This window comes from Salmo salar, chromosome ssa14 (genome assembly GCF_905237065.1).
Source record: "Salmo salar chromosome ssa14, Ssal_v3.1, whole genome shotgun sequence".
In the NCBI taxonomy this organism is placed as follows: Eukaryota; Metazoa; Chordata; class Actinopteri; order Salmoniformes; family Salmonidae; genus Salmo; species Salmo salar.
This window is the reverse complement of record NC_059455.1, coordinates 64,475,658-64,490,126: the sequence shown is the minus strand read 5'-3', so window position 1 is coordinate 64,490,126 and position 14,469 is coordinate 64,475,658. Positions and strand designations below refer to the sequence as shown.

Sequence of the window (14,469 nt, the reverse complement as noted above, 5' to 3'; positions counted from 1 at the left end):
CTCACTAAAATGGATGCAAACAAATTTGTGCACAACATTTTTGAGAAATAACCTTCTTGTGCATATGGACAATTTCTGGGATATTTTATTTCAGCTCATGAAACATGGGGTTTATATTTTTGTTCAGTGTAGTATGATATGTTAAGCTTGGCATGGACAGTAGGTTACTTATGGAAAAAAAGAAAGGAGATAGGTATAATGCAAACATCTAGCAATGCAAAGGTTGCATGTTTGAATCTCATCATGGTTAACTTTAGCATTTTATTTAATTAGCAACTTTGCAACAACACTATATATACAAAGTATGTGGACGCCCCTTCATATTAGTGGATTAGGAGCAACAACGGCTCAGCCACGAAGTGGTAGGCCACACAAGCTCACAGAACAGGACCGACGAGTGTTCAAGTGCATAGCGCGTAAAAATTGTCTGTCCTCGGTTGCAACACTCCCAACTGAGTTCCAAACTGCCTATGGAAGCAATGTCAGCACAAGAACTGTTCGTAGGGAGCTTCATGAAATGGGTTTCCTTGGCCGAGCAGCTGCACACAAGCCTAAGATCACCATGAGCAATGTCAAGCATCGGCTGGAGTGTTGTAAAGCTCGCCGCCATTGGACTCTGGAGCAGTAAAAAAATGTGTTCTCTGGAGTGATGAATCACGTTTCACCATCTGGCAGTCCAACAGATGAATCTGGGTTTGGCGGATGCCAGGAGAACGCTACCTGCCCCAATGCATAGTGCCAACTGTAAAGTTGGGTGGAGGAGGAATAATGGTCTGGGGCTGTTTTTCATGGTTTGGGCTAGGCCCCTTAGTTCCAGTGAAGGGGAATCTTAACACTACAGCATACAATGACATTCTAGACGATTCTGTCCTTCCAACTTTGTGGCAACAATTTGGGGAAGGCCCTTTCCTGTTTCAGCATGACAATGCCACCGTGCTCAAAGCAAGGTCCATACAGAAATGGTTTGTCGAGATCGGTGTGAAAGAACTTAACTGGCCTGCACAGAGCCCTGACCTCAACGCCATCGAACACCTTTGGGATGAATTGGAACGCCGAATGCGAACTAGGCCTAATCATCCAACATCAGTGCCCAACCTCACCAATGCTCTTGTGGCTGAAAGGAAGCAAGTCCTTGCAGCAATGTTCCAACATCTAGTGGAAAGTGTTCACAGAAGAGTGGAGGCTGTTATAGCAGCAAAGGGGGGACCAACTCCATATTAATGCCCATGATTTTGGAATGAGATGTTCGACGAGCACGTGTCCACATACTTTTGGTCATGTAGAGTACTTATTACACTAGATTAAATCTGTCGTTCTGCCCCTGAACAAGGCAGTTAACCCACTGTTCCTAGGCCTTCATTGTAAATAAGAATTTGTTCTTAACTGACTTGCCTAGTTAAATAAAGGTTAAATAATACAGCAGCTTAGTGTATCAAAGCCTCAATAACAGTCACAAGATCCACGGCTTGGCTTGGTTTTGCTTGGTGAATTGTACTAAATTGAAAGTGAAAGCAAAGGCAGAAGGGACTTTCCAATGTGGTGTGATTGCAATTGCAACCATTTTATCACCAGATCTGCGACTAGTACACATCACCCTGAAACGGCAAAAGTCGATTGTCATACCAATCTTTTTGTGCACCTGCAGCACTACATTTTTTAATGTAAGTTATTTAGCAGACTCTTATCCACTTAAGTCAACTGATTCGGCACGGAGTGGTTACACAATTTTCGCTTCACCCATGTCAGATAGCTTCAGTTATTGTTGGCCATTTTGTGATGCCAGGTCTTGAGATGAGATGGCCGCTGGTATTTCCCCTTTGTGCTTTCCCTCCCTCCTTGTTGGTATCTGTAAGGTGGGTAGGTGAATTGTTGTTGATAAGTCACAAACCTAAAGGGACCGGGAGAGGAGAGGATACTGTATATGTCTCACTGACAATGCAAACTTCTTCTAGTGAGAAAATAATTGAGTTGATGAATGTTGCCACATGACTGTTGTCTCACAAATGTCCTGTGCTCAAATTGCAGCAGCCCCGAAACACACAACAACAAAAAAACGTATTCTTATCAATACTTTGATTAATTTGACGATTCGGATGACTCGATGATGAACGGCTGCACCAGTCGATGATGAATGTCTGCACCAGGGGTCCTGTGGGGCTCAGTTGGTAGGACATGGTGCTTGCAAAGCTAGGATCGTGGGTTTGATTCCCATGGGGGACCAGTACAAAAATAATTATGCACTCACTACTGTAAGTCTATCTGGATAAGAGTGTCTGCTAAAGAACTTCATGGTAAAATATTTAGTGCTGCATGTGCACAAAAAGTGAAGATTGGTATGACAATTGACTGCTGCCATTTCATGGTGATGTGTACTAGTTGCATATCTGGTGATAAAATGTTTGCCATTATCTGTCCTGAGGTCTGTGTTATTGTTCTCCGATGGTGGATTGCTGACATCTTGTTGTGGTGCAGCCAGGCAAACTGCCATAAACATCGGCAATGAACAAGGGACTGGCCTCCAGGGACTTTGTGCTATCAGGAACTTTGTGCTCTGTGTGGTAAAATAACATTCATCCCGTAACACAACAAAATGTGTTCATGTATACACTCATGTGGACCAGACAACACCCAAAAGGTACACAAAAACTCATGCACAATAAAAATACTGGAAAACATTTTATCTCTAAGCCAATGCTTAGGCTACACTTTGCCACAAAATGGCTGTAGACATGTCTGTCACACTGATACTATACTACAAAAATACTATACTATACGACAAAAGCATTCACAACAATGGGTATGGAAGTGTACAGGAAATGTAAAACAAGCGTCAAATTAAATTAGAGGTGGTTTAGCGAGAGGTTAAAATGTTCAATAGATAATTTATTCCCTTGGTTAGACAACATAATAGACCTTTAGTCCAGAACATCATAAATGGTTTTATAATGTGGGTCACTCATTGCCCTTCTATTTCTTCATCGAACATTAAGAAATAGAAGAATAGTAAGAATACAATAAAATAAAATAAAAACCACTCCTAGAGTCATACAACATAATAAAATGTCACCAACAGAAGTGTCCATCTCTTATGAAGAAAAAATATATACCTAACTATATTCAATATTTAAATACATTTTTGATGTACATGTAATTTACAGTATATTGGGAGGTTGTGAGTATTGGAGTGAAAGTGAGAAAATTACATCAAGATTTACAGTTCAAACAGTAGGATTTCTTTGGTCAATGTGACGTGTCGTCTTCTGTGAAGAGTCTCTCTCTTAGTTTGTAGTAGCCCCCCTTCCTGTCCATCAACTCCTGGTGAGTGCCCTGCTCCAGGACGCTTCCCCGGTCAATCAGAATGATCCGATCTGCCCTCTCGATGGTCTTCAGCCTGTGAGCAATCACCAGCAGGGTCTGGGAGGGGCAGCTAGCCAGGGCTTCCTGGACCTGACACAGAGGGAACATCTGAGTGAAACCGCTAGCTAGCGCTAACCCTATTGAGAATGTCAATGCTAGCTATAGCTACGTACGTGAAACTGCTAGCACTAACCATATTGAGCGTATGAATGATGGAAAGCTAAAGCATTCTAGTTTATGTGTGGAGGGATGCCGTACCATGTGTTCGCTCTCAGTGTCCAGTGCGCTGGTGACCTCGTCCAGGATGAGGACCTGTGGCTCTCTGATCAGAGCTCTGGCGATGGCAATACGCTGCTTCTCACCACCGGACATCTGACCACCCCGCTCTCCTACATCTAATTGATGGACAAACAGTACATATATCGAGTCTCTCCTGGTGGTCATCCATTAGTAATATATATAATATTCCTATTTGCCAGTGTACCTGTGTCATAACCCTTCTCCAGTTGGCTGATGAAGCTGTGGGCATTGGCTCTGCGAGCAGCTTCCTGCACCCTCTCCAGAGAGCAGTCTGCCAGGCCGTAGGCAATGTTGTCCTTGATGGACCCAGAAAATAGAACAGGTTCCTGGCCCACCATGGCCACCTGGTAGGGCAAAACCAATCATAGGGCAAAACCAATCACCAATCAGCCAATCAAAACCAATGCTATGTTTCTTCTCAAGCGAAAATGTCTATGATGTTGGTAGCCATACAGGCACGGTAAAGTAGGTTATCTTGACTGCTATGCTTTCTCTAGAGATGTAAATGTGTCAATATCTGTGTAGGTATAGTCTTATGACTTTGCTGTCCAGGTGTGTTGGTGGTGGTGCTGGTAGCTTTCTATACTACCTTCCTGTGTAGGTAGTGGTGCTGGTAGCTGTGCAGTGGTTGTCCATCCAATAGGATCTCTCCCTGCTGAGGCTGATAGAACCTCTCCAGCAGACTGACACAGGTGCTCTTCCCCCCCCCTGACGGCCCCACCAGAGCAGTCAGCTGACCCGGCCTCAGCTCCAGAGAGAAGCCCTAAGACAAGCAGAGAGCCAATGACACACTACCTTAGCAATGGGTACATGTGCAGTAAAAAATGTGGTGATGGCGAAACTGCCAGTTAGGGTTTTCTCATGTTTCCGGAATTTTGCCACCCTTCTCCCAGGTGAGCTTTACCTGCAGTACTTTGCGCCCCTGGCGGGTGGGGTAGGAGAAGGAGAGGTTGTGGAAGTGGACGTGTCCAGTCAAGGTCTCTGGTTGGAGGGTCCCCTTGGTGCTGACCTGTGGCTCTCTGTCCAGATACTCAAACACCTTACCAGCCGCCCCCACCGAGTTCAGCATGTCGCCAAAGATGTAAATCAAAGTCTGGAGAGGGCAGATGTATTATACAGATGTATAATCGTAACTCAATAAACATTAGTTAGACAACATTTACAACAGTATCTCAGACATTAAACATGTTTCTTTTTTCATTCCCTAACATTAGTATTACTTGCCTCTTTAATCAAACTTTTCCATTACTATGTACTATGTAATGACAATATTACTATTGGTTTGTTAATATATTTGATTTGTGATTCTGTGCCTCGCCTCGCTCAAACAGATCCCCTCACACTCATAGTTGCCTACCCTGATGTTGGCTCCCAGGTTAGACTGGTAGAGGATGAAAGAGACCAGGTTCCCAGTGCTCATCTGACCTCGCTGGATAAACAGTCTGCCATAGTACAGCATGGCCACCTGCATTACCAGCGCTGTTAGCTTTAACACACACACACACACACACACACACACACACACACACACACACACACACACACACACACACACACACACACACACACACACACACACACACACACACACACACACACGCACACACACACATAAGTACGTACACTGAAGATCACATGAAGATCACATCAGAAGCATTCAACTCTTCTGAGCCTAAGGGGACAGGGAGTGATCCCTGCATACTCACTCTTTTCAGGAGCAGGTACACTGCCCTGACGGTGTCCCGCCTGGTTTTGAGATTGTGGGTGTCCATCAACCTGTGGTCATAACGACCAGCCTCACTCCGCTCTGTGTTAAAGCTTCGCACGGTCCGGATTCCTGCTACTGTTTCTCCCGCTGCCTCGTTCGCCCTGGCCATGGAGTCCTGCATCTCCTTAGAGAGCCTCTGTGGAACAGTCAATCCACAATAACATTTACTAGACTTTATTTTATAAGGTTATCCAGTACATTTAGCAGTCACCATCTCATGTACTGTATTTTCACACCAAAAATGTCAGGGCCTTCTGCATTAGATCATTTCAGGGATTTATTTCAGGGTTTGCAGGGACCAATAGATAATTTTAGGACCTTCTGATCTGGACACAAACAGTACACTCTTAGAAAAAAGGCTTACAAAAGGGTTCTACGGCTGTCCCCATAGGATAAGCGTTTTTGGTTCCAGGTAGAACCCTATTGAGTTCCATGTAGAACCCTATGTTGAAAGGGTTCTACCTGGAACCAAAAATGGTTCTTCAAAGGGTTCTCCTATGGGGACAGCCAAAGAACCCTTTTAGGTTCTAGATAGAGTGTACTATACCAGGTAATAGTTGTCATAGACGCCTTGCAGCAGGCCGGTGATGGGCGTCTCCATCAGCATGAGCAGAGTGAGCTTCCAGGACAGGCTCATCATGAGCGACAGCATACCCACGGTCTTAATGAGGGTCCTCAGTAAGACGTTGACATTCAGGGCCAATGCCCGGGCCATCTTAGTGGTGTCTGTGGACAGCCTGGACGTGATGTCACCTACGAGAGTTCAGAGGTGAAAGTAAATTGTTGCAACTTCGTCGAATAACCAAGGAGCATAGAAGAACCAACTGATAGGGTGTTCAACAGATATTCAGCCACACATCGGAAGACAGAGGAAGTTCAATCGGAAGTGCATTCCAGTTACAGTCATTTCATGAACAAACAAGGATGCCACACATTCCAGCAAGACGACAGATTGCATACTGATCATTAGTTCTTGTTTGGGGTAATCATAAACGTGTCTCTACCTGTCTTGATGGTCTCAAAGAAGCTGATCTCCTGCTTCACCAATGCCCCAAACAGCTCTACTTTCATTCTGCAGGTGAAGCTGTTGATGGCACACATGAAGAGGCCTCCTCGACAGCCTGCACTGAAAGAGCTGAAACAGACACCATAAACTGCAGCAGTGTAGAAATAATCAATCTGATGTTGATGTTCACTTGCAGCGGGGAAATCAGTGTATTTCAATAACCTTTACATACATACATTACACAAACTACAATATGTAATGTGCGAAATTGATGAAGGCCGTAGTGGTGAAAAACAGATAGGAAGCTCTCTCGTGTATCTACTTACCTTCCCAAAGAGTAAAGCCCCATGAGGATGATAGCTGTGAGAAAGTCATTCCACTTGTACTGGGAAGCCAAGATGTCAATCACTTTTCCTGTATAGAATGGGATGAACGTTTCACCTGAAAACGCACACCACCGTCATCTTCATCATACTCGCCATCATCATCATAATGATCATCATCATATAATACTCAGTCATTTTGTCAAAACAATAAAATACTTACTGAGGACAGCCAGTGCCAGGAATATAAACGCTCCAACCAAAAGGAGGGTGTCAGGTCTGTAGAAGTAGAGGACTCTCATGAACAGCGCTCGTGCCTTCTGCGTCTTCTCTTTCCCGTTACTTTCTTCTTTGCTGTCAGGGAAGGTTTTCTCCCAAAACAGGGCTGCTGCAGCTGCTGCCGCGGTACACAATAGCCACAAACTTGGACCCCCCAACGATCCATACGGGCTCTCCGGTGAACTTCCATGCAGCATCAGTTTCCCGGTCTCGTAGACCGGGGCAAGGAAACAGTGCACCGCTAACCAGCGCTTCAATACCGGTTTAATCGATCCTAGTGTGAGTAGCGATAAACCAAATAGTAGAACTAATCGAATCCCCGCTTCAACCCATAGACGCACCAGATTTCCAAAAACATCAAAACTTATTGGTCCAGTTTTGGAAATAGATGCGCCCAAACCCGTGGCGCAAAATGTGGTTATGTCAATGCATAGACCTACAGCCATAGTGAACACGCACGTTCTACGCATCATTTTTGTCGTCTATAATTGTTTTTAATCTACAACCTATTAATTAAAAGGTGAGCGATGTCAAACCCGCGTATTCGCGGAGATCTTTCCACGGAATGGATTGTTTCAGTTGTTTTCAGTCTGCGTTTTAGTTTCAATTTCACATATGCCTTAAACAGAGGGGGAATTATTCTCCACAATATCAAGCACCTTTCCATATAGCGTTTATTCTGTGCCATAATAAATACCAGACAATAATGCTTGCACACTTAGCATAGTGGTTAATAGATCCCCACAGTGGAGCTTCCATAATACCCATAAAACCTAGCATCGAAAAGCATCGTTTTTCCACCATTCATTTTTTCAACCTGGTCTCATAGCATTTCGTTTTATTCTGTACATAAATCCACAACACTCAAATGGTATGTATTCATTGGTGGATTGCCATCACCCTTTTCGTACTATATGTTACGAGTTTGCTAAACGTATGATATGTTGCTAATTCTAGCTAGATGGCTAACGTTAGCTAGCTGGCTAATGTTAGCTGGGCTAGGGGTTAAGGTTAGGGTTAAGTTTAGGAGTTAGGTTAAAGGGTTTGGCTTAGGGGAAGGGTTAGCTAAAATGGTTTGGGTTAGCTAACATACTAAGTAGTTGCTAAGTAGAAAAAAAGTAGTAAGTAGTTAAAAAGTTGTCTATGAGGCCAGGGCAGTGTTTCCTGTAGGCTTGCCCTGGGGTTACATTTTGATAACCATGTAAATCTGTCTCAGACAAGGTGACTTTTATCGATATATTCGACTCTATTTACTCTCATATTTGAAAATGCTAATCAGCATTAAAGTAGACATAATGCAAAACTACAAATCCATGCATGCTCCTGCACATCATCTCTACCGGACACCTTTGCTAACAGGTATTATGTCAATTTAAAACTTGCACAAGACAGTTTACAGAATTGTCCATTTAAAGAAATGTAGCCAATTTATTCATTACTACATTTAACTAACATTAGATAATCCAGAGATTCTTACCTTTGCCTTGAATCGGAAGCCTTGTCCAGATCATCAAGGCATTTGTAATTCATTATGATAGCCACATTGGAGGGTAAATACACGGAATACAGTATATTGATAAAAGTCCCCTTGTCCTAGAGAGATTTACACAGTTAAAAAAAACGTCCCGCCACGGTAAGCCTAAATGAAACACAGCCCTTATTTTAAGTGTTTCTAAAATCCCCTATGGGAAAATGAATGGAGGAAAAGCGATTGGAACAATTTCACTGTTTGACCACTAGGTTTTATGGGTTTTATGACTCATACTGTGATACTCTATGGTAACAGGTTTACCCTACACTCTTAATAAAAAGTGCTATCTAGAACCTAAAAGGGCTCTTCGGCTGTCCCCAGAGGAGAACCTTTTGAAGAACCCTTTTGGGTTTCATGTAGATCCCTTTCCACAGAAGGTTCTACATGGAACCCAAAATAGTTCTACCTGGAACCAAAAAAGGTTATACCTGGAACCACAAAGGTTTCTCCTATGGGGACAGCTGAAGAACCGGTCATGGCTTGAAGGAATCCAGCTTTTGTCAAATTAACGTATTATTTGACTTTTCTTAGCAGGAGAATTTACGCAACAGGTTAGGATAATTATTTTAAGCCCGGCTTCATATCCACTTTGTAACTGATGACTAATCACCTAAAATTAATACAATTTGCTACGAATATTCCCATGGCCTCACCAGTGCAACTGAAAAATACGAGGTGAAATCATGACGTCAGTGATCTTCAGGTCAGAAAGTTCGGAGCTCTAGAAAGAGGTTCCTGTGTTGGAATTCCGAGTTGGATGAACATTCAAAACGATTTTTCACCATCAGAGCTAGTTTTTTCCCAAGTTCCCAGTTGTTTTGAACGCACTGAAGTCGGAAGTCAGAGATTTCCGAGTTCCCAGTTGCTTTGAATGCGGCATTATATATGGTAGACATAATCATAATAACTAAAATGATCATACCTTTTGATGGTGGCAGAAGACTTCTTGAATAGTTGTTTTGGGGTTGAAAAAAAACATGCTGAGAAATATCCAAGGAAAGTTTAATTTACTTGTGAATCACCCGAAGACACAGTCCAGCCTGAGGTCCCTGGCTATCCAAAATAAAATCAGTTGTTTTCAACAGAGGGCATAACAATTTTGAAAATGGCATGTGTAGTGAGAATATTTGACATTGTGCCAGCATGATTCATACCCCTATCCAAACATTCTATATCCTGTGTAGATTTAATAGTACTGTTTGTTCGTAAGGTGGCCATATGTCCACTCACTGTTTCATAACTACGACAACCTCATTGTTACTGTTTTCACAACCCAGTTTTCACTGATCATAAAAAGTGGGCAACTCGTTGCCCAGGATGCATTTCTCCTCTGCACCCTTTTCATCAATAGTGACAAGGTAGGCCACACCTCCGCTGGAACCATCTCGACTCATGGCCAATGAAAGTGCTGAGAGAGGAGAGGTGAAGAAAGAGAGCGAGTGAGAGCATATTATTGACAAATGACACATCTTAATAGCTTCTAATTCATGCTGTTTAGGTCATACCTGTATATCAACACATTTATTTTATTTTAAAAGTACACTTTTGGTCACTCACTGTTGACAACAAACTGTTGGCAGTCCTCTTTGCTCATGGCCTTCCGGTACTCTGCATCAACAAACCCATAGACGTAGGCGCTTCCGGAGCCCCCGACCGCAAAGGGTTGTCTGGACAACAGGCCATTCAGGGTCACATACACCTGGGAGGGGTCAATGAGAGGGGAATGCTTGAGCACAGCAACCTAGCAAACTCTGAAAAAGTTAAATATTATGCAGACTAGTGAACAACTGTGAGTTTGAGGCAGCTGAGTTTGATTCTGTAATTGTACTCATGGTACATTTTGTTGAGCAAACACTCAAAACGATTACAAAAAAAATTATATTTAAAATGACCTCTTCTAAGCTTTAGGGATCAGTTAAAATGTTCCAGATGCAAGAACATTTCCTGAAAGGGACACAAAAATCAATTAATACTGATTGGACTAGTGTTTATAGATGTGGCATTTCTATTTAACCAGCCTGTTACCAACCCTTAGTCAACTTTTGGAACGAATTGTGTTTGACCAGATACAATGCTATTTTACAGCAAACAAATTGGCAACAGACTTTCAGCACACTTATAGGGAAGGACATTCAACAAGCACAACACCTACACAAATTACTGATGATTGGCAAAGAGAAATGTATGATAAAAAGTTGTGGAAGCTATTTTGCTAGACTTCAGTGCAGCTTTTGACATTATTGATCATAGTCTGCTGCTGGATAAACGTATGTGTTATGGCTTTACACCCCCTGCTATATTGTGGATAAAGAGTTACCTGTCTTTTAAATATATATATATATATTTTACCTTTATTTAACTAGGCAAGTCAGTTAAGAACAAATTCTTATTTTCAATGACGGCCTAGGAACAGTGCCCCCTTGTTCGGGGGCAGAACGACAGATTTTTACCTTGTCAGCTCGGGGATTTTATCTTTCAACCTTCCGGTTACTAGTCCAATGCTTTAACCACTAGGCTACCTGCCGCCACAGAGGGTGTTCTTTAATGGAAGCTTCTCCAACATAATCCAGCTGTTTAGGCCCCATACTTAAAAAAAAATCTTTACTAAGGACATGCCTCTGTCTTTGAGGAAAGCCAGTGTGTCTATGTATGCGGATGACTCAACACTATACACATCAGCTACTACAGTGACTGAAATGACCGCAACACTTAACAAAGAGCTGAAGTTAGTTTCAGAATGGGTGGCAAGGAATAAGTTAGTCCTAAATATTTCAAAAACATACAGCATTGAATTTGGGACAAATCATTTTGGGACAAAACCTCAACTAAATCTTATAATGAATAATGTGGACATTGGGGCCTCCTGGGTGGTGCAGTGGTCTAAGGCACTGCATTGCAGTGCTAGCTGTGCCACCAGAGACTCTTGGTTCGAGCCCAGGCTCTGTTGCAACCGGGAGGCCCATGGGGTAGCACACAATTGGCCTAGTGTCGTCCAGGTTAGGGAGGGTTTGGCCGGCAGGGATATCCACACCAGCGACTCCTGTGGCAGGCTGGGTGCAGTGCACGCTGACCAGGTCGCTAGGTGTACGGTGTTTCCTCTGATACATTGGTGCGGCTGGCTTCCGGGTTGGATGCGTGCTGTGTTAAGAAGCAGTGTGGTTGGGTTGGGTTGTGTTTCAGAGGACGCATGGCTCTCGACCTTTGCCTCTGTGAGGGAGTTGTAGCGATGAGACAAGACAGTAACTACCAGCAATTGGGGAGAAAAAGGGGGGGGGTAAAAAAATAAATGAATAATGTGGAAGTTGAGGTGACTAAACTGCTTAGAGTAACCCTGTAGTGGTCAAAATGTATTATACAACAGTAGCTAAGATGGGGAGAAGTCTGTCCATAATAAAGAGCTGCTTTACCTTCCTAACAACATTATCAACAAGGCAGGTCCTACAGGCCCTAGTTTTGTCGCACCTGGACTATTGTTCAGTAGTGTGGTCAGGTGCCACAAAGAGGGACAAAGGAAAATTACAATTGGCTCAGAACAGGGCAGCACGGCTGGCCCTTAAAAGTACACGGGAAGCTAACATTAATAATATGCATGTCAATCTCTCATGGCTCAAAGTGGAAGAGAGATTGACTTCATCACTACTTGTTTTTGTAAGGAGTGCTGACAAACTGAATGTGCCGTGCTATCTGTTTAAACTACTAGCACAAAGCTCAGACATCCATGCATACCTCACAAGACATGCCACCAGAGTTCTCTTCACAATCCCCAAGTCTATGGGAAGCGGACAGTAGAGAGTATTGACTACATGGAACTCTATTCCACATCAGGTAACTGATGCAAGCAGTAGAATCAGATTTTTTAAAAACGATAATAATACACCTTAAGGAACAGCGGGGACTGTGAAGAGACACACACAGGTACAGACACACGCATACGCACACAAACGCTAACTCACGCACTCTACACACACGTACATCGTAATATTCTACATTTTGTAATTCTACATTTTGTTTTGTAGATATGTAGTGGTGTAATAATGTTATATGATTAACTGTTTTATCTTTTGTTTTATGTGTGATGTAAGTGCCTTAATGTGTTTGGACCCCAGAAAGAGTAGCTGCTGGATCCCTAATAAATACAAATACCAATGTAATGACTAACCTGTCCCCCTCCTCTCTTGTCCCACCCGGCAACAATGAGATGTGCTGACAGCTCTTCTTTGTACTTGTAGGAGATGTTTTTCACCAGAGTGGCAGCTGAACGAACTTGAGGATCCTCTCCAACCTCAATGCTGAGTTAAAGAGGTCACAAGTGACAGCTCAATAGCAGAATTCGTTAACTGCGTCTATATAAGCAAACCCCCATGGGAACACGTGAAAATGCACAGTGTGAGCCTAGAAACCTTTTCCATACATTTAACTCAACCAAAATGTGTTACACATAGCACTAGAGCTATTGCCGACCACAATAAATAGCCATGCAGTGGGTAATACCTGTGCACATCCAGCTGGTAGTTGACCATCTCAGCGATGGTCTGGGCGTCTGCAGCCGAGCCTGACAGGGCGCAGTAGATCTTGTCATGGAGGAGAGAGAGCTTGTTCATCACCCGGTTCACCACAGTCTCCCTATGAGGGATGGAGGGAAGAGGGGGGGATGGGTGGAGGGAGAACAGAGGGTTGAGGGAGGACTTTTTTAATGTTCATAGTAAATGATTGGTTCTCTAAGACTTGGAACAGCGACTTACCCAGCAGACACTCGAGAGTCAGAGCCCAGCACCACACCTCCATCAAACTCAATAGCAATGATGGTGGTCTGAAAACAAAGCACAGACACAATTTGGAGTAAGTGCTTTCCAAACTGGTTTAAGGGCATAATTAAATGACTCAATGGAATGACTAAACACAGTTAAGTTCACTTTGACACTAACCATTTGGAAAAGGCAATAGACTGCGTTTATACGTTAATAAAATAAACAAAAACAGAATGCAAACCCCAAGATTTTACAATGAGAACACTTCTCTAGGCTAATATCAATTCCAGGTCCAAACATGTCATTCAATTATACTCACCCCAGTTTTTACTTCTTCGGATAGCCACCCTGGCTCTGATGATTCTTCTAACATATTGAAGCACTTTAGTTTTGTGGCTGGTCGCGTTGATACCTGTGCAGTCCGCACGGTGTTTGAGAAGCCTAATGATTCAACGCGAAATGAAAAGAAAAAGAAAACACCAAACGACGCCTCATTTAGGACATACACGAACGATTACTATTCAACTGTACTGTTGTATTAAGAATCAACTCTTAAATATATTTGAGCAAGGAGCCGTCATTCATTTCTGTCTAGTCCACCATTTTCTGGAATAAACTGAAAATGAAAGTTACATTGTCAGTCACGAACCGGCCGTTGAGAGGCTGATATAATTTCTCAAGAAACGTTTACGTTTTTGGTTTGGCTCTGTACTCCAACAATTTGGATTTAAAATTATACAATGACTACGAGGTTAAAGTGTAGACTGTCAGCTTTCATTTGAGGGTGTTTTCCTCCATATCGGGTAAACCGTCTAGAAATGACAGCACTTTTTGTACATAGTCCCCCATTTTAGGGGACCAGAAGTATTGGGACACATTCACTTATATGTGTATTAAACTATTAAAAAGTTAAGTATTTGGGCTCATATGTATAGCACGCAATGCCTACACAAAGCACGTGACTGGATGCATTTTCTGTTTGTTTCGGATGTGTTTCAGATTATTTTGTGCCCAATAGAAATGAATGGTAAATAATGTACTGTGCCATTTGGGAGTCACTTTTATTGTAAATAAGAATAGAATATGTTTATAAACGTTCTACATTCATGTGGATGCTACCGTGATTACGGATAATCCTGAATGAATCGTGAATAATG

The 14,469-nt window shown here is 42.8% G+C and overlaps 2 protein-coding genes across 5 annotated transcripts; both read right to left on the bottom strand.

The window, feature by feature from the left end:
- Window positions 1-2,663: 2,663 nt before the first annotated feature.
- On the bottom strand, window positions 2,664-9,256 carry tap2a (transporter associated with antigen processing, subunit type a). Of its 4 annotated transcripts, none has more exons than XM_045693585.1 (12): window positions 8,511-9,256; window positions 6,978-7,033; window positions 6,758-6,872; window positions 6,430-6,560; window positions 5,973-6,178; window positions 5,364-5,561; window positions 5,015-5,143; window positions 4,562-4,750; window positions 4,247-4,420; window positions 3,842-4,001; window positions 3,616-3,752; window positions 2,664-3,447 (listed from the first exon to the last, which is right to left on the bottom strand). In XM_045693585.1, the coding sequence occupies exons 1-12, from the start codon at window positions 8,561-8,563 to the stop codon at window positions 3,241-3,243; spliced, it is 1,755 nt and encodes a 584-aa protein (XP_045549541.1). In that variant the 5' UTR covers window positions 8,564-9,256; the 3' UTR covers window positions 2,664-3,240. The 4 variants fall into 4 exon arrangements, with proteins under 4 accessions (XP_045549541.1, XP_045549542.1, XP_045549540.1 ...); XM_045693586.1 differs by having other exon boundaries at window positions 6,758-6,845; XM_045693584.1 differs by having other exon boundaries at window positions 6,758-6,845; window positions 6,978-9,256.
- A 296-nt stretch (window positions 9,257-9,552) lies between these two features.
- On the bottom strand, window positions 9,553-13,888 carry psmb9a (proteasome 20S subunit beta 9a). The gene is given in 6 exon segments (NM_001123714.1): window positions 9,553-9,972; window positions 10,122-10,263; window positions 12,724-12,853; window positions 13,056-13,187; window positions 13,307-13,374; window positions 13,632-13,888. Coding segments are annotated over 6 exon segments (654 nt in total). The 5' UTR covers window positions 13,686-13,888; the 3' UTR covers window positions 9,553-9,844.
- Between the last annotated feature and the right edge of the window lie 581 nt (window positions 13,889-14,469).

Coding starts and splice junctions, on each gene's coding strand:
- tap2a (NM_001123689.1), bottom strand. CDS start 7,506: ATGATGCGTAGAACGTGCGTGTTCACTATGGCTGTAGGTCTATGCATT. Junction 5,562..5,972: donor TCTATGACAACTATTACCTG/GTATAGTACACT, acceptor ACTGTTCCACAG/AGGCTCTCTAAGGAGATGCA. Junction 4,421..4,561: donor AGGGGCGCAAAGTACTGCAG/GTAAAGCTCACC, acceptor TGCTTGTCTTAG/GGCTTCTCTCTGGAGCTGAG.